At 33.3% G+C, this 20,542-nt stretch overlaps 1 protein-coding gene across 2 annotated transcripts in view; it reads left to right on the top strand.

Moving 5' to 3' along the window:
- Positions 1-19,960, top strand: part of LOC149795420 (protein SERAC1-like) — an 86,970-nt gene extending 67,010 nt beyond the window's left edge. For both annotated transcript variants that reach the window (XM_089965213.1, XM_089965214.1), the window contains exons 16-17: positions 905-1,048; positions 8,764-19,960. In XM_089965213.1, the coding sequence (XP_089821339.1) occupies positions 905-1,048; positions 8,764-8,942 (323 nt within the window). In that variant the 3' untranslated portion in view covers positions 8,943-19,960. The remainder of the gene's footprint in view (positions 1-904; positions 1,049-8,763) is intronic.
- The last annotated feature ends 582 nt before the right edge of the window (positions 19,961-20,542 follow it).

Raw genomic sequence — 20,542 nt, 5'->3', positions numbered from 1 at the left:
TTAATAGCAAAGTAATTAGTAGATTGATGCTGTGTGACCATACAATAGAAATCATGATTTTGGAGAGTGTTCTGAAATCTATATTAGACTCCAGCAAACTTAAGATGGCAGCCAAAAATGAACTCTCACATAAATTATCTTTATATAAAACCCATTCTGTATTGGACCAATGATGTGTTTTCATGTATGGTTGAAGATAATAAATTGGGAAACCTTGTAACAACTGTTTTCATAATTTGTGCCCTTGAGAGCATTTGAAGAGTTTTTACAGAACACATCCTACTGTCTCATCTCTTGAACAACTGCTCTTGTACTTGGCTATTATGCAGATGTCAGGCAGATGAGTAAAATCTCAGACCTACTTGGACCTCTTGTTTATTATATGATTTCTTATGAAAATTCATAGCGAAGCTTTTTTTGATGAAGTTTAGGATGACATTAATTACAAGCATCCAACATCATTGTTTTTAGAATTATTGCATATCATTGGGTTTTTTTTACAGTTGTTTTTATACTCACTCTTTCATTCATGCATAGTAAACCATATTTTTATGGAATACATGTTTACATTTAGAAGATCAAAGATAGTTATTATGAGCATTTTACGTCCTTTAGTGTTATTGCCTCAAATTGTCCAACACACCTGCATCTCCCTGTGATGAATGAAACCACACAAATCATTAGCTTTCACTTTTCTTCCAGGGAAATATAAATATTGTTGAAAACCTTGGTTCATTTTTAAGTTTCCTTGTTTAATTTCAAAATTTAGAAATGGGGAGGGGCAGGCTTTAGAAAGAAGACTGATTTGTTCTGTTTCTCTTTAGTTGTAATTGTATACATTGATGATGATGATATATAATAATGATTAATTTTATTATTTCTCCTTTTCTTCTATCCTTATTAGAATCAGAACAACTGAAGGATCTACATAAATGGTTTCAGCAGTATGTTATTGACTTTAATATCCCCTGCCTGAGCTTTGGAGAGACTGAGAAGACTCCTCTTGGGTTGAATATGAGTATTGTAATAGTACCTCCAGAGTCCAGCGGTAAGATAAAAACATTCAGCTCAAAATCCTTTGACAAACTTGCTTGAGTATCACGTACCCAACCACAAACAGGTGACCCTGACCCAATGATCTTAAAACTCAGTTTGAGATTGAGTTTCCAGTTTAGCCAGCAAAAAATGACCTTTTGAAAGTAATGTCATTTTTTATTGGTTGAATAAAATCTCAAGCTCAAACTCAGGCTCAATACAGGGTTCCCATGCTATGGGGGAAATACAGAAAAATTGGGAGAAATGATATTTTTTTCCCAATCGTGAAAAGTCCTTGAATTTTGCAAATATTGACGAAAGACAGGAAGAACCAGGGAATTTTCCTCCACAAATTGCAGCCTGAAACAATTACATAATTGAGTCATAACTGAACTGATTGTGTTTTAAATTTATCAAGTTCTAACCAGAATATTAGGAAGTTGGCAGTATGGCTGCTTGCAATAAATATGTGTTGAGACAATCCAAATGCTCAGTGGATTAGATTCATCTAGTAGACTTTTTGTTTCACAGACAGCTCGATATCCATTATTATTTTTTTTATGGAAGGTATGAAAACCAGTCTAGCATCACAAGAGGCCGACATGGTGGCGTTAAAGCATAGCCGCTTAGCGGATAGGCTAGCAAACTTAAACGTTGTTAAATCGAGTTATACCTGCATGAAATCGATATGAAAATGATTTATTTTCTCAGAAATTGTGAGTATTAAAATTGTTATGTCTTTAATCTGCTGAAAGTAGATAAAACTAACGCGCTGATGAAATTAGTGGCACGAGCACACAAAATCTCACTACCGTTATTTTCAAACACTGTAGAAAAGATATTAAATGAAAGTTTTATACTGGTTGTAATAAAAATACAAAATCGAAAGAGCACAAAATTTTCTACATTTATTCCTAGACCAACTTCCAGAGTTTTGTTGTATCACGTGACAACCACGTTGATATCTACTTTCTCACACAGGGAACATATGATGCAGAGAACCAGACTATCAGACTGGCCAAGTTTCTTGTAGTTGTTCTCGAAATAAATATGTTGAGAATTTACAAAAGGAACCAGACTTTCATTTAATATAATTGAAACTTTGTACAACAACATTAAAAAGGAGTTTGTTGTTGATATCATGTGACTATTGGACTTCCAATGTCATTGTTCGAGATTTATGAAGTCATGTGACTATAAACACAAATGGCAAGTACCGGGTCAGGTTTCAGCTATGCTGAGTTTCATCTAGTGTATCAGTGGATTAAAGACATAACGATTATAATACTTGCCATTTTTCAGAAAACAAATAATTTTGCTATCGATTTCATGCAGGTATAAGTTGATCTAACATAATTTAAATTTGCTAGGCCCGCTGATCAGCTATCTTATGGTGGTGGCAGATTTAAAAATTTTTATATGTAATTGTTCTGAGCCCACACTCCAACCCAAATGTCCAAATGTGAAAAATGGAGTTGGAGTATTCACACAAAACCCGGATTCAACAAATTTTGAATCTCTAAGCTGAACTTTGGTGCAAAACTATTACACAGTGACATGTAGCTTGAAGCATTGGTTTCACATCTTAAATGGAACACAGGAGAAAAGGAAAATTGTCGTCCCTTTTACTATATATTAAGAAACGATGAGAGAACGTGTATCAATAGGGGTTTGGGGACTGGTTTATTGAACTACAAGAAAACATGTTGATTTTACAGAAAATTCAGACCTTGTTTATTCAACAACAAATAATTTTGAAGGTCTTTTGTCAAAATTTAAATCAACCCTTTTGTAAATGTCTTTAAATGATGGATTTTTTTAACCAAATCGACTTTAGGAATTTAGGTTGGTTGAAAAATCTTGTTTGTGATTTTATTGAACACATAAATTCAGGTTAAACGTTTTTCGTTACAAAATAAGATTCTAATACTTATCATTTATTGGAGTTTTTTCATACTGTGATAGGAAATGTTTACTTTGTATAACATGCACATATATTGCTCTAAAATTCTTTAGAATTAAAGGTTTGAAAGGAAACAAATTAATTTATGCTTATTATGTTGTTTCCATGTAGTACCATAATGTAGGTCAGCAAAGTAAAGTTAGAATTTTTATTCTGTACATTGAAATGGCTTTAAATGCCAATTTATAGGAGTATAGTCAGATTTGTTTCATGTGACTCATTTTGTGGCTTTATACATGATCATCTTTTCCAACATGTTTTGGAGAGTCTTGAAGGAGAAACTTCTTCAAATTTGGAAAACGCATGTTTTATAATCCAAAATGTTCTTTAATTCCATTCAATAATGGTCATATGTTAACCTTGAAAATATTAATTTCATCCAGGAAAAAATCTGGAAAAGCATGGAAACCATGTCAGTAGTTTTATGATCTGCGGGCTTTGCCCTTTAGTTACAAAACTGCCTGAGCACACAGCAGGCCCCTCACAAAGCTGCCTAAGCAACACCAGGCTCCTTTGTCACCAAACTCTCTCAGCTTAACACCAAGCCTCTTAGTCATAAAACTCTATCAGCATACACCAGGCTTCCTAGTCACAAAACTCTCTTAGCACGCACCAGGCCACATAGTCATAAAACTCTCTGAGTACAAATATTAACTCAGACTGAAATTCCAGAAGTTACAAAAGATGCAGTCAAATAAATCTTATTGAAAGTATGCATATCTATGTATGTAGAGATACAAAAATAATTAGATAATACTGATGTTTTTGATAATTGTATGCTTTTTGGAACAAAGTTGTCAACGAAAATATTTAAGTTAAAGCTTCAGTTCACATTTTGTGCTCAGTTTCAAAACTGCAGGTCAGCTCAGCTTGTTTTAACATGTGGCTGGTATTTTATTCAGGCTTATACCATATATCATATACAACTTGAAGGGTTTAAAAAAAGAAATGAAGTTGGAAAAGTAGGGAGAAAAACCTCTCTCTGATGATATGTGGCCATTGCCCTGGGTTGGAGTTGCAACCCAGTACCCCCATCCCCAAAATCGGTATGATTTATTTGCATCAACTCAAATTAGACTGTCTTTCCTTCATGTGGAAATGGTGAAATTTGAGTAATGTGAGTGTAATTTCATAGTATTGTTCAATTTTGGCTGTATACATGTTGTATTTTTTGTCATGTAGAGAATTTCAAATAAAATATATGACAAGATTTGCAAAAGATAGAATATATTCCACAAATTTTATAAACTTCATGTCATTATACTATGACGGATGATGTTCTTTGCAGTTGATTTCATGATTTTAAGGAAACAATGTAGACCATAATGTTTGACAATGGATCTGTGTCTACACTGTTTACATTTGGATGTGCAGTATATATTCCATGCTAAATACAATCCTATCATGATTTACACTTTTCACATCAGGGTGTGTATTATATGTGCAATGCTAATTTCGTCTCTGTCATGATCTACTGTTCACATCTGGGTTTCCAGTATAAATGCCATAATAAAAATTGTCTCTATTTTTTTATCACATACAAATTTATGTTTACAAAAAACTTATCTAAAATTTAATGTGAATAAAAATCATTAAATTGTCTCCCCAGTATGCCTGCCATAAGGGCTGAACATATTACATTATCCATCTGTTATTAATTTTGTTTTCACAAAGTAACTCAAGTTGTTCACTGTACCAAACTTTGCAGATGGTTTGCATTTGGGGTAAGCAAGAAGCATATTTGATTTTGGTGTGAAAGGTTTTCATTCTGACCCAAAAAAAGAAAATCTGTTTCCACACAATAGATTTAGTTGTACAGTACATGCCAGGACCAAATTTTGTAGATGGCTTGTACTTTGGGTAATGAAGAAGTCTGTTAATTTTGGGTATCAGAAGGTCAGAGTTTAAAGTTACTGTGAAAGAAGATAAATAGGTTCAGCACATATATTCCACTCTTGACCAAGTACATTTGCCAGAGTTTGTGGGTTTGGGATGGATGACATGTAGGGTTTGGGATGGAACTGTTGATTTAGGTGTTAAAAAGTCAGAGGTTAAGGTCATCGTAATTGAAAGAAGATGAAGAGTTCTATATAATTCTTATGTTTTTGGACTGTATTCCTTGACTAGAGTTTGTGGAGATCTTACACTTATTTATGGGAGAGGTCTGTTGAGTTTGGGGTCGAAAAGTCAAAGATTAAGATCAGTATGTCTCAAAGAAAAATTTGTTTTGCAGAAAAAATATTTGTTTTGAGGAAGTTCCTTGACTAAGCTTACTAAAAAACATGGTCAGGATTATTGAGACTCAATCGTTAGTTCCTCCAGAGCAAACCATACTCTACCAGTGCAATCAAAGAGGGCCAGTATTCATTCCAGAAATGGAAAAAGTGGGACCTTGTGACCCCTAAGAGGTCAAAAAGTGGGTTTCATTTAGAAGAACAAACAGGTCATAAATATAATAATGCCCATTTTATTGTTTATTCAGAAACTTCAGATACATCATTATCACATATACTCATCATTGATTTATTAATTTCTGAATTTTTTTTCGCTTTTTGAGCATATAGGTGTTGATTCTGTTGTTATTGAGTCAGACTACAGCAGTTATCTGCCATGTCCTTGCTTTCCAAAACAACTGTGTCCACTGTTCAGGACACATATTGTGGCGTTCTAGGAAATGGTAGCAAACCTTGCAATAGTCTGACTCAACAGAGACTGATTCAAAGTATATAATGCTGGAATTATAGGTTACTGCATTTGTATGGGAAAATATGAAAAAGTTTTTCAGATTGAAATACTGCACGACCTTGTGAGTGCAGTATATCTATCCGACGAAACGAGTTCATATTTTCACATACAAATGGCGTAACCTTTTTATTGTATGCTCATTTTCTTATTCTACCTAAGGCTTAATTATGTAAACAAAAATACACTACACAAAACAAAGTAACTGAATGTATGCCGTATTCCAAACTAAATACACAAATGCAGATTCATCATTACACAAGAACAACATTACTAATGCGCACTTAACTCCACCCAGATAAATTTGAACTTAGACGCGTGCTAGGCATACCTATTGAAAGAAAATGGCATTTTGGTCTACTTAAGATTGAAATATGGAGTCATTTTGAATGAATGTGCAATTCAACAACTTTTCCATTTGATCTGGAATTAATAGATTTTGGTATTTTTTGTCGTTTCTATGAAATTTCATGATTTTGGACATGTGCAAATTCTGCATGAAGTACATTGGATTTCAGAAACGATGGAGCAGTGTGTTGAAATCTGCAAGTGTTTCTGTTCTGCCATTGAATGTTTGAAATCGTGATGTGGAAAAAATATGAAGTCATTCAGTTTCAATTATCAAAAAGATGCTATGGAATATAATGTTTATTTCATTTTGAGTGCAGTAAGGAGGATGTAATTGCACTTGGAATTTAGTAGAAATTACAGTACAATTTCGAAATGCATAATCAAGCTTGAGAACCCATGACATGGCTTATGTAATTAGGATTTGCAGAAATAAAAATTTAAGTACATTCTTATTACCAGCTAAAGAAGACAGTTTATGCCTTGTCACTTGCATGTTATTTGTAAGGACCCTTTCTGGCATCTACTGTATAGCTAGCCTATATCCGAAACATTGTATCAAAAAAGTTAACTTGGAATGTGCCAAAGCAGCTGATATGTGGCAGTTCATGAAACATCTGCTTTACTTCATTCAGAAACAAATTTAATCAACCAGAATGTAAAGCGCCTACTACATGGGTGTACATGATTTGATTACAAATCAAAGGTTCTAGTGTCTGCGTCCATTGTTTGTTTACATTAGAAAGTAGTTCCTTTATGAGTGCAGTATGAAGTTCAGTATCGTAAAATATTGAACGATTCTGACAGTGAAAAGTTAATGGAGAAAAAGTGAGCATATAATAAAACTGAATATTTTTTGCAGTGGTGAATAAATCTAATGTACTAAGTGCCTATGATCTTTATCAGCCTCCTCTATCATGAACCTAGGGGCCCCAAGTGGCCGAGTGGTCTAAAGCACTCTCTGTTACAGATCACTGCCATCTCACCTGACTGCGTGAGTTTGAGTCTTGGATTCGGCTAATGTGGGTATGTGAGAAAGCTTGCCAGTAGCTTCTTGTGGGTCGGTGGTTCTTTCCGGGGTTTTCCCAGGTTCTTCATCCACCATTAATACTGGCCGCCATGTATAGCCTATCGTGTGCTAAAAAATGGTATTAAACCTACAACAACAACAACAACAACTATCATGAACCTTTTTACTGGGATTTAAATTCTTCATGCTCTAGTAACCATTTCTCTCCATAATTTATTTTGGCCATTTGAGTCTCCCTTTTTTCCTCTATGTATTCTATTTTGGAAATAAATGCAGCATTTTATGTGGTAATGATCTCATCTTCATTTTATGTTTTTTTATCAATGACATGATCAATGTGCTCTTGTTTGGTGTCCAAGAATGAAACTCAGCAAGAAATAACACGATTCTACCAGCGGTAAGACAAAAATACCATTTTAAGGTCCTCTATCACATACATTTCTAGAATTGAAATCTAGCAGTTTTAAAAAAAATGAAGATTTGTATTTTTTTACATGTTTTATGCCCACATTACAAAAACCGGCAAGAACAAGTTTTCTACTGGAAACTGGAAAAGTTACACCAGTGCAGTGATGTGTGGCTGAGTAAACAGCTTAAGAAGGCAAACGTGTTTGCTACAAGCTGTTAATTGATTACATTATTGTGGGAGAGTTTAAGGCAAAATGCGGAATGTTTTATGAGGTGCTATAAGTAATAAATCTGTCCAAGTTGGTCCATTGAATTATAAAAACTACCAGTAAGAAAATACGAGACTCAGGAATACATGTGAAGTCCATCTTGGGAACTTCCTTCCCAGGGTGAACTTAGCACATTCTCCACTGTTCTCATAATACAAAATGACTGAAGGAGAATTGGATCCAGAAAACTGTTGACAGTCTGTAAAGTGTGAAGCTTGATAATCACAGTGAATGTCATTAGTGGTCACCAATCAGTGATCTTGTGAAAGAACTAAAAATACTTGTGGATTTTATATGAAATAAAATCTTTGCAGTGAACTGCAACATGTACAACTCTTCCTTTTTTATGTAATTGACAAGACACTGACTACTATTACTATCAGTGTGTTCAAAACTTGCTGTTTTATTATAGAATGAAGAGAATACATGTTAAAATTATTCCCTTTTATTCTTTTCAATCCCCTTAAGACATACATTTATGCACACACACAAAAAATCCACTGATTTAGAAGCCAGTCTACCAATTAATATTTGCTTATCTGCTGTTTTGATCTCCTGGTCCTGTCACAGATATGGACATTTCTTTCAGACAGTGAAATTGATCATCTTATTTTTCTTTGGCAGTGAGCACTCTCTTTTCAAAAGCTTTTGAATGCATTGATTCAGACAGTCTTAAATTACCCATAATTACTTCTGTCTTTATTTTCATGGGTCTATTTTATACACCCTACAAGTGCCATGGAGAGAACTCTTTTGCACCAAAGATGAAAAATATGGGTCGTTAGCACAAAATGAATCCTAGAGAACAATTAAATGCCAGGTGATTGTATAATCTGCTGCTCATTGGCACAGACAAAAATGAATGATAGAGGACTATTAAATACTAGGTTGTTGTATATTGTGCTGTTCACAGTAGTCTTGTTTGTTGAATAATTTATTCATTAGTTTCATAATTTGTACATTTTTAGACCCTGGAGTTGGGGAATACCATGCAATCAAGGCAAATCATCTAAACATCTGTAAACCTTGGGACAAGGAATCTGAAATTTACAATATGACAGTGAAATTTATCCGCAAATGTCTGCTGAAGCACATGGTGGATGATATTCAGTCCCTGATCTTAGGTGGAACCAAAAAGGCATCCTAACTATATGAGGCAGTAATGTATTGAGTGTTGAACCAAATGATTATCAATGTTTGCTAGTATATCTATTTCAAAAATAAATTTTATCACTGGCATGCAGAAAAATATTTGTTATCACATTTTTGTCATGTGTACATTAAATGATTTTACTAATAAGTTGTTTGATCCATTTTATGCATATATTAATATATAGTCTTGATAGAAAGTAGAGATAAAACCCCACCAGGAAAGTAAAGCAAGGCATTTGTTACACTATTCTGATGGCATTTTTGACATAGGAATGTCATAGACAGGAAGAGCTTATGGTATGTCCTGTTGTTTGTTGCCCTTAATCTGTCAGTCCATTGGTACAAATCTGTTAATGTACTCTAAAACTACTTGCAGGTTTGCCATGGAACTTTTCATACAGCTCCATTCCAAGGTCTAGTTGGTCATAAATGAAAATAGTTGTACACTGACAACCAATATACATGTAGCCACCACATCAGCCATCACCTTTGCTTTTCACCAAAAGACTTCATGTGATGTCTGATTGATTCTAAAATCACAATTGTTCAGATCTCATCTTTAGTATGGCTGCCATGGCAGCCATCTTGAAAATCGTGTTGCTCCTCTTGAACAGAAAAAAAAAAATGGTGCTGATCTGTCATCTAGTATGACCACCATGGCAGCCATCTTGAAAATCTTTTTATTGCTATTCTTCTAAAATGGAAAGTCACATCAGCATGGTGTTTTCATAAGAAGACTAATTATGATACATGTATATAGCTGGTTCTGACTTTAAAATATTGTGCCATTTTGACTGCAAATTTGGCTTCCAAAATGAAAATACCAGAAATCTTACTCCTAAATGAAGATGGTGCCAATTCTTGTATATAACATGGATGCCATAATAGCTAATTTCTGTAAATCATAGTGCTCACAAATATCAGAGATGTGTTCAACACTCAGCAGTTGAAAAAATGAAATTATCTTTTCTTCAATTCTTAAAATATTTTTCCTAAAGTAAAGTGTCAGTCCTAACAAACGACTTTTGTTAACTTTTGAATTTAGCTGAATTTCTCTTAAACTGTTGCATGTACACCAATGAAATTTGATTAATGGATTTTTCTTGAAAGATGCTTCTACAGCCAGCAAATGTAGGGTATGGTTTGTTTGTGGAGTTAGGTTTAGGGCTAGATATAACGGATCAAGCTGTGGCAGAGGAAGTGAAATATACCATTCTGTAGAACTCTTGTAGTTTTGAGGTTTGTTCATGCATGGTATGTGGGAGTGTTATTGATTGCTATGTTCTGTATCTTGACTTAAATATTGTTGCATATAATGCTAAATTTTGCAAAGGGTTGTAAAACATGTCATGTACATATTGTAGTTTTCTTAAGATTAATTTGCATAATTTCTTTAATGTATAATTTGCCATCTGTGTAAATATTTGTGCTTTGTTTTAGTATGGAGCACAAAAATGAATTAATAATTTGGTTCTGATATAAATAGTTCTTGTCTACATGCTTGCATTCTTAGAATCAAGACATTACTTTCTGCTAGCTGCATATATGAATAGGATGACATATAAAGTTCATCAGTATTAATCATTACATGTTGCATTTTTATACTGATATGTAAAAGACATGTTTGTTCTTTATTATTAGAGACACAATACGAGATGAATTCAGCTAGAAAAGTAAATCACATTATTTTAATCAACATCAGCAGTTATTATTGCCCTACTACCTTAGATTATGAACAAGGGTGATAAATAGGCAGGTATTTTTACAGTGTCATATTGCATTTTAAATACTCACTTAATAACCTAGTATGGTATGATATGGGTCACTGGGATCATATTGGGCAAGGGACATGTCCTTCATCCAGATATAATCATATTCAGCCTTATCATCCCATACCAGGTCACTAAATGACTGTACAACTTGTTATTCCACTAAGGACCTGATTTGTAAAGAACCTGAATATAGTACCGTATTTGCTGGCCTATAAGTTGATACCTTTTGCCAGAAAATCTTGGCTTTGACCTATACTCTGAATCAACTTATATATGGAGTATGCCATTCAAATCACTTTATTGTTTGTAATGTAATTTTATATGTTTAAAAACAATTCTCCAAATGTATGTGAAAAAATAATCATTTTGGGGAAGAGGTTGTGTAGGAAAAAAATATAGGACCTGATATTGAGTAGGTATTAAAATATTTACATGATCATCAGTATTATATTTACTTACTTAAGATGTTATTGTACTAAAGCAGCAAGCACTAGTAATATAGTTTGTTTAAATTTGATTACGTTAGGTATATATTAGGATAGACAAGTTAGAAAATGGATAACCTTGACAAAGATATTCCATCACATTATTGTTCTTGCATGCTGTGATCAAATAAAATATGGCCAGATATTAGAGGGAGAGAGAGAGAGGTTTCAGGACAATTTTAATCTGTCTTATAATGTGTTTAATTGTTTAGTTACCTGACAATTGTGATTTTGTTCATGTACAAGGGCAATACTATATTCTTTTATCCATTAATACCACATAGTAAACAGTTCCTACTTGTTTTAGTTACTGTATCCATTTATCGAAGCACTTGACTTTGCAGTGTTATTTACATGCAAATTTAATATGCTACAGCTGTGGTCAGGTCATTTCCAGATAACACCTGTTTGAGAGCATGATTTGGCAGACCAGATCAAATTAGCCAGACTTTCAATAGGGAAATGTGGCTACCCATAGGGTATCGTGAATACAGTACCGTGTGATGCCAGAAAATGTCAGGTGCTTACTCAGCTAGAGACACCTTTTGTACTTGCCAACAGAACAGTAAGAACAATTTAAGCCAACAACAAGCAGGAGTAAAGATCAAAGCAAAATGCTGCCTCAGTACAGGAAGTGTATATGCACTGAGTCTCACTGAAAGGATAATCTTGTTTGTTAGGAATGGAGAGGCCATTGTACTTGCAAAGAAAATTACACTGCATGCTAAGTGGTCATTCTTGTGATTAAACCTAAATGGAGTCTGTATGGATGTAACTGTTGTGAATATTAACCTCTGAAACTGAAGGAGTATATTATATATTTTAATAGTTTCCATTTACTTTTTAATTTAATGTACTGTTTTCTCTCATTGGGAAAATCTTCATCTATATGAGGGCAGTAAGGTAAGGTACAAAACAGCTTGAAGAAGGGCTGCTCTCTCTCTCTCTCTCTCTCTCTGATCAGGGCATATTTTATTTTGCTCATGAGGTGCAAGAAGAATAATGCAATGGAATACATATGTCTCCCTCTCTCTCTCTCCACAGAACTGGAATAATCATTTTAGCATCAGTGAAATAGCACACATTAATAACCTTAATATTCAAGAAACCAAATTTCCTGTTTCATTCAACACAGTATAGCAAATTTTATCCTATCTGTAACTTCGTAAATTTTCAGGAGAGTGTCATTAAATGTAGGTAAAAGTACCTAATTCGTTTAAAATACTTCGTGTGAAACAAATTAGGTATTTTTAGTTACATTAGATGATGCTGACCTGAAAATTTACTGTGTTTCAGATAGGATAAAATTTGCGATGTTGTGTGGGATGTGCTTTAGTGAAAAGACGAAGCAGAGGTATTGATCTAGCCTCGTTTTATGCTCATCATCAACTTAAATAGGGATGAAGGAGGGAAAATTCACAAAATTTGCAAATTCATGTTATACTCCGCATCAACTTACAGGCCAGCAAATTTTGGTATACAGTTTGCATTTTTTTTGATAATATATTAGTTCCAGTAGCACATAACTGAATTTGTGTTGTAATGCTGTACTAAATCTGTAGTCTTCATTTGTTTGGAATTATAGAACATGTTGGCATTTTATCACCAACTCGTGTAACAGTACCAAATAACATTACTTTCAATAAAATAATCCCTTCGCCATTGCCACAAACGGTAGTTGTCAAAGTGAATTTTGCTAACCTTTTTCTTACTTCATCGACCAGGAGAAAATGAGAGTCTGGGGATCATGACCCACAATGAATTTGTGATTATTCTGTCTGTGATTTTAATTAGTTCATAAGTACTTTTGGTTGCTTATTTTAGACAGGTTTTGGAGTCCATACATGCTTCAAACATACCGTGTTTTCATTGGCATGTCTACAAAAATATAATCTTGCACTTGTTTAATCAGCCACAATGGGTGTAAGTCATGAAATGTGCAGAGTAATAGAGCTTGTTTGTCAGTTTTGTTTATAGTTGGATTGTGATCAGTGTTGCCCTTGTCCAAGTACTTGAGTTCTGTAATAGGAACCTTAAAGAATTTATTTGTATCAGTAAAGGTTGGATCTCTTAAAATTTCAGTTTCTTTTTGTTGATGGGTGTTTTGCAAAGGTAGCTATTAGGTGAATGTCTAATATTCTGTATAGTTGTATCTTTGCAGTAGTTTGTCATGCATTTTGCACAGATCCAAATAAAAATGATGCACTGTTAAACTTGCTGGAGATATCAAATGACTCAAAATTATTTTCTTGATTTTTGTTATGTTGGATACTCCTTAGCAAATTTGCAGCCTATATGTTAGTTCTGATAGTCTCTTCAGATTTCTTTGAGTAGGTGTGGTTAATCAAAACTACCTTACCCTGGTAAGGGTGTTTACTAACCAGGTATGATCCCATATTAGGTCACTGTAATTAGTTTTATTGCTTGCATATCTCAGATTTTAAGTTTAACTTTAACTTGGCATTTAGTTTTATTACCAAGTGTTGTAATTTCACAGTTCTAATTGTGATTTATGTATTGACTGTTAAACAGACATGTGCCTTTGTATTGCCAAAGCCTCATTTCTGCAAAATGTCCAGTGTCTCATTTTGTATTTGAGTAAAGAGATATCACATATACTAAGATCACAAGTAAAGTGGTTTCATGTAAGTTTTAATATTATTAATCCATACCTAAGTTAAAGTGCAGAGGATATGGGAGAAAAGACTGAGGCTGTATATGAGAGGGGATAAAAGTCTTAAGGTGATACATTTGTCTTCTAATTGTACATTTTTCTTCACTTTTTTCACTCTTTTACTTTTTCAGTTTGTTCACTGTCAGAATTAAATGATAGTACAACATTCATTTTTTTAAGGATCCCTGCACAGTGAAGTCAGAGGAGCCCTTCAGTAATCTGATTCATTCAGCCATCTGTCCATCAATAATTTTGTTTATAGTTTGATATTGTTGAGACCTCAGATAAGTTTGATGTTCAGTCTTATATGTTGTCATTTATAGGAGTTAAGGCCCCTGGTTTCCCCATCCAACTAACTTTTAGTTCTACAGCTTTGGCAAGTATTGCTGGATTCAGTCAAATTTGGTATGCAGCTTTTCATGGATGAAACCTTCAAAAAAAATATTTTCATGATTCTACTACATTGCTTTCTGTCCCCAGATTGCCTAGTGTCTTAACTTTGGTTTCTGTTAAATAATTTTAACAAGGTTTTATTGAATTTCAACCAGAATTGGTTTGCAACTTTATATTGACATGTTTTTGATAGAGTTTTGTTCACAGAATTACTGTACTTCATTTACAAGAGTTATACGCCTTAATTACCTGTGATTACCTATTCTCCTGACTTTGATCTCCAAGGATAACTTTTGCAAGGATTGTTAGAGTTCAACCCAATTTTGACATAAAGGTATTCCTTGATGAAATCTTGAATAAGTTCAGTTTGTAGTGTCCCAAATTGGTATTTTCAGGAGTTACATTCCCTGATTTCTGATCCAGCTAAATTTGGTTTCTGTGGCATAACTTTACTCAGGATTGTTGAATTTCATAAAATAGCATGCACTTCATATTGATCTGGCCCAGTATGAATTTGATTTCTAATATTCGATGCAGTACTTAGGCCCATAATTGCTAGTCCTCCTGCTTTTGGTTTCCATGGCATAATGTTAAACAAATTATTGGATTTCATTAATATTTGGCATGCAGCTTATATTGATAAAAACTTTGATGCCTCTGTCATGAATAGCTGTAGTTCAGTTGAGTCCACATTGGACAAAGCAGTCACTTTTCTGGTGACAGCATTATCATCTGCAATAGTTTTTTAAGATTCTGATACAAATTTTTCATTTGCTTATTTTTACTCACTTCTGATTTTCTTCATACTTACTACTTAGGATGAATCACATGAAGCTAAGATAATTCATTTTGACATGTTTGTTCAGTTGTGTGACTCTAGTGTCAGTGTTACACATTTTACACCAGTGTTTTGATCTTGGGCTCGGCACATAGGCCCGGCCTTTATATTAGAGTTGGTCATATCGTCCATTATAGTAGCATTGTAAAACATGATTTTTTTAATTGACTGTGGATTGTGGGAGATATATGCTACTTTTTTTTATAGTATTGGCATTATTATTAACAGTAAATTTTGTTTTCAGAACCTGCATTAAAGTTTTAAAAAGCCCTGTATCATTTACATACATTGCTGTATTGAACTGAAACTTGGGGACAATGTTACTATAAATCTAAGTTTGCAGTTACTGGTGCCTCACTTTTGACGTTATGCAGTTCACAGGCAAGACATGTTCAACTGAACACTACTTTTTGAATGTCCTTAAAACAAATATCATTTTTTTAATTTCATTTTCTCTGTAAATGGGCAAATTTTCCTAGCTGTTGTAAAAATTTAATTTTATATCCACAGTATGAAGAAAATAGTACAACTCTTATTGATAATTAGAGTAAATATTTTGGGAAGATGCTGCAAGTCTTTTACCTAAAACTACATGTATCAATAAATAATTGAAGCTATCTTGATTTACAATACAAACACTTGTCTCACCTGTTTGTATATTTTCATATCCATGCTGCAGCATCACTATACTGCCCTTTTTTCTGTCCTGATTTAAGCGAACACAGATTGCTTCAGTTTCAATGCATTTACTTTGAAATGCATTATTGTACATTATCAGATTATTTTAACTTTCTTTTTGTATTTGATTTTGATTGAAAACATCATTTTGAGATCTGAATTCATGTTGTTGGTTTATTATGGAAGTCCACACATCAGTTTCATCAAGTTCAATTTGTTTAATACATGTAACAATAAATGTTATCTGTCTTCATATTGATCCAAGGTAGATTTGCATTTACATTGTAATGTTGGGACAGAGTATTCTAGAATGTGTATTCTCAATCTTTCACCTTTTTTAGGATGTCTTATGAATTATGTTGGTGTGAAGAAAGTTTTTTAATGTCCAGAGAGGACCCAATCTTTTTTATATCCAGAGATGACCCAAGGTCAGTTCTTTTAGTACTCCTGCATAAGGGCATGTGAGCTTATGGTTCTGTGTTGCATCCATCATGCATCATCTAATGTGCACTATCCATCTGCCATCAATTGTTATTTTCAGTTTTTTCAGAAACAGCACGAAACCAACTTAACCAGACAGCATCCAGTCATCATGAAGGCCTAAACGTTTATACATTCAGTATCAAATATGGCTACCCATCTCTAAAATAGAATAGATTTAAGTAACTTTCAGAAAACTGCTCAACATAGTTTGACTAAACTTTACAGAGAACATCCTGGCATGAAGGGCTTTCATATTTTTATAAGTGATAATGGTCGACAGTCAAATATGGCCACTGTTACTAAAATAAAAAATAAAAATCTTAAATCTTGAACAGAATTGCACCAACATTGAGAGAAGGGATCCTGACATGAGGGCTTTCAAGTTTTTAGAGATGATGCCAGTTTGTCATGAGACATGTCTGTCATTGCAGTTTCAGTAAAACAATGGTTCAATAATCAACATATTTCAGGTTGTTGAAATACAATGGCAGCCATGGAATGCAGAAATTGGTTAAAGGAGAGTTTGGTTTCTTTAATAAAACAAAACTGTCTAATCACATTTGTCAACATTTTCATATTTTTGTTTGTTTCATTAAAGGAACATATCCCAACTTCAACCGACTTTGGCATTCCTTGGCTACCATCACATTTGAACCAACTAAATGTTTGTCAACTGAACTTCAAAAAAATTCCTGCAGGTTGGTGTTATAATTTGATTAATTCATGAAAAAAATGTTAGACAAAGTATAGCCCAGCTAAATTATTTAAACTTTAATTTGTGGAAAAGTGTCAATATGAGCTGCCAAGTGTGTGAGATATTCCTGAAAATTTGGCCTCTAGTTCCCCTTTCAGTCGACTGGAGAACACTGTTTATTTTGGAAGCAAGACATCAAACCAAATCAAAATAAATATCAGGGTAGACCACTTATGTTGTAGGACTGGTGTCAGTATAATACTTGTTGAAGGGCTTGATTGTTTTTAGACAGCTATATTTCATTTGATTAACTGCAAGTAAGAGAACTCTACATTATTGTTAGTCATTTGTAGACATCATGTTCAAAATGAAAATGGCTGATTGCATACTTAAATTTTATATATATATATATATATATATATATATATATATATATATATATATATATATATATATATATATACAGTGAAACCCCTTGAGACCCCCCAAACATGTTGGTTTGAGAAGTGTTTGTTTTACTGTGGCTTTTGCAGATGAGAAAAAAAGTCTTTTTCTAAGCACTCTCGGAGAAATGCATGCACATGTAGCTGTTATGATAGATTGATACATTTTTGCATTTAAATACACATTGCATTCATGATGATTACACTTAAGAGGAACTAAAAGAACTAAACCATGTATTTAACTTGATAAAAATTATTTAATTGGCATTTAAATATTAATGTACTGCATACATTAGGCATAAGTGACATTTTCATTGATCAAAATTTCCTTGAATATCTTTAATTACGGTGTACTAAGAATGTCATTTGGAAAGAAAATGTAACAAATTATATGACTTCTTATTAAAATAATTTTATAATGTTGACTAAAATTTCCAGGTCCTATTTACCATTTCTGACCATAAAATGAGCAATATACAAACATGATTTTTCTCTGTTTTGGCAATGGAAAGAAGAAGCATGCTTGCAAAACATGGCATCCTGAGTTGTTGAGAAAGACCATGACAACAAAAAGTTAAGATAATGGTTTAAAAAACGTATGGAAATGGGAATGGCTGGAGCGAAAGGTTGAAGGAAATTGCTGCAAAATGAGCTTGTCTGGCATATCAACAGGTTTTGTCCATTGGAGAAAAAGACAAGTGAATAAATGTGATTATTCGTATATATAGTTGATATACTAGGGTGTTTATTTTACAGATTTGTTAACAAAAGAGAGAAGTATAATATATTTGCTGCCAAATTTGGCAAATTATTGTGATTTAATTACTATGTGAACACTGACATGCACATGAAATAACTTCGGCATCAATAGTATTGGACAACAAATTCATGTGACAATAAATATTGAGAAAGTATTGAAGTCAAGTTGAATATTTTTGGTAAGTTTATTAGTTTTTCAAATGATTATTTTGGTTTATTTTATGATCATAAATTGCACCAGGAACAGGTTTTTATAGTGCAAAATGCAATTTTGGTCAGGGGGATTTCAGCCCCCTGGACCCCCCGATCAGGGGCACTGCCCCTTGAGACCCTATTGGGGGAGCACCCCCAAACCCCCCTTAAAAAAATTCATCATTTTTTTTATGGAAGACCTAAATCATGTCTGGATATGTCTGTGTTTCATTTACCAATTTTGATCCTGATTTTCTTCAAGTTCAACAATCAGTGATCAATTATTTGTTATTTTCTGGTTTTAAAAAATGGGATCCACATCTGACCCTGCCTTATAAGTGGGTTCATGAGTTATCAGGGAGTGGTGTACTAACAGACGAATGACTACAGTTGCTCCATATAGAAATACAGTCCTTGTCACAAGAAACATCAGAGAAATGAGACACTTTAAGTCCTTTGGAATTATGAATGATACTCCACAATGTTTCAATACTTGGTATAAATCAATGTTCACAGTTTATTCAACAGAGTATTTTGTTTACAAAGTTAACTAACACTGTCTGCAGACTATGCAGCAGATGTTTCTGATAACCAGTCTCGAAATGCGCAAAGTGCCATGGTCAAGATGTTGCTGTGATATAGTGTTAGCTGGTAGGAATTTCAAAGTCTTATGACTCAGGCCTAACTTAAATACATGTATATAATTTTTCTCCATTTAAAATCAGTTGAGTAAATCCATCTTTTAGAACACTATTTTGTTGGTCTCCATTGGCTAAGCATCAGAAGCGAGGCCACATACCTGGTTAATAAAGCCCTGATATATAATTTAAAAGCAAGCATACAGTGTTTTATTGATCATGGATACAGATGAATAGCATCAATCATGTTTTGATAATCGGCAGATACGTTGTCTTAAATGGCTTACCCACAAGCATTAAGTTATTAATACATGTAATTAGACATAAAAGCTGGCTCTTTGTATGGTGCAAAGACCAGATTAGCGTATTATCAGCTCTAATCTGTCTAGTTGCATGTGTCAAATATTGTTGTAACCTCACATGCCCTTGGGACATTCTCCAGATGTGTGACTCACAGATCAGTCCACTGCAGCACTTGCCATCCATAAAAATCTGTTCCAGAGTTTGTCAGAAGTTTGCAGCTGAAACATATATTTCTAAGTTTGAATTGAGTTTCAGTTTATGGTATTTGTCTAAGCATAAAATTTGAAATTGGGATTTAAATTTGAGTATTCAGAGATGAAGGGTTTTGGTTTACTGGGAGAAAATACGAGAATATAAAGGAAGGAAAAATTTGAGACTAAAAGAACTTCTCATGGAGGTGATTTCAGCATACTGATGTTTCGGTTTTGGGGAGTTTCACTGTGTGTGTATGTGTGTGTGTGTGTTTCTGTTTTGAACAAATAGATATATAGAAATTTATCAGGTTTTTTTTCAGATGACCTACATCAGTATTCATGCTGTCAGTATTACAAACATTCTTTATTTGTGTATGTTATATGGAAAAATCAATTCTTGTTGGATGCACAAAAGTTTGTACTGTATGTGACTTTGTTGATAATTTAAAATCTTCAATATGCTTAAATGTATGAATCTTGTTTTATCCAGACGTATATATATATATATATATATATATATATATATATATATATATATATATATATATATATATATATTATTTCACCAATGACTGATATATATATATATATATATATATATATATATATATATATATATATACATATATATATATATATATATATATATATATATATATATATATATATATATATATATATATATATATATATTATTTCACCAATGACTTTTGTGGCGTCTCTTCACCCTCCAGTGCTGTCTTAGTCTCTTTCTCACACCCGAATATTCAAGACTAAACATCGATGTATATGAGGTTGTCTGTTTTTAAATGAACCATTAGTTTGTTGCTTTACTAGAAGAATCATATTCTCTACATATGATAATTTGTTATTACATAATTATATTTTTTTGATAAAATGTTTAAGTCTGTACACTGTTGATAGTTGTCTGCAGATGTGTAAAAATATTTCTTCTTGATTAGAGGTATCAGAATATCACAGGTGTGATATATTTTGTTTACTCCAAAATACTTGAATTAGTCATGGCAGGTGCCATAAAATCGCTTTGA

Source organism: Sinohyriopsis cumingii, chromosome 7 (genome assembly GCF_028554795.1).
Source record: "Sinohyriopsis cumingii isolate HCF-2022 chromosome 7, ASM2855479v2, whole genome shotgun sequence".
Lineage (NCBI taxonomy): Eukaryota > Metazoa > Mollusca > Bivalvia > Unionida > Unionidae > Sinohyriopsis > Sinohyriopsis cumingii.
Note: the sequence above shows the minus strand (reverse complement) of the source record. Positions and strands in the feature narration are given on the sequence as shown.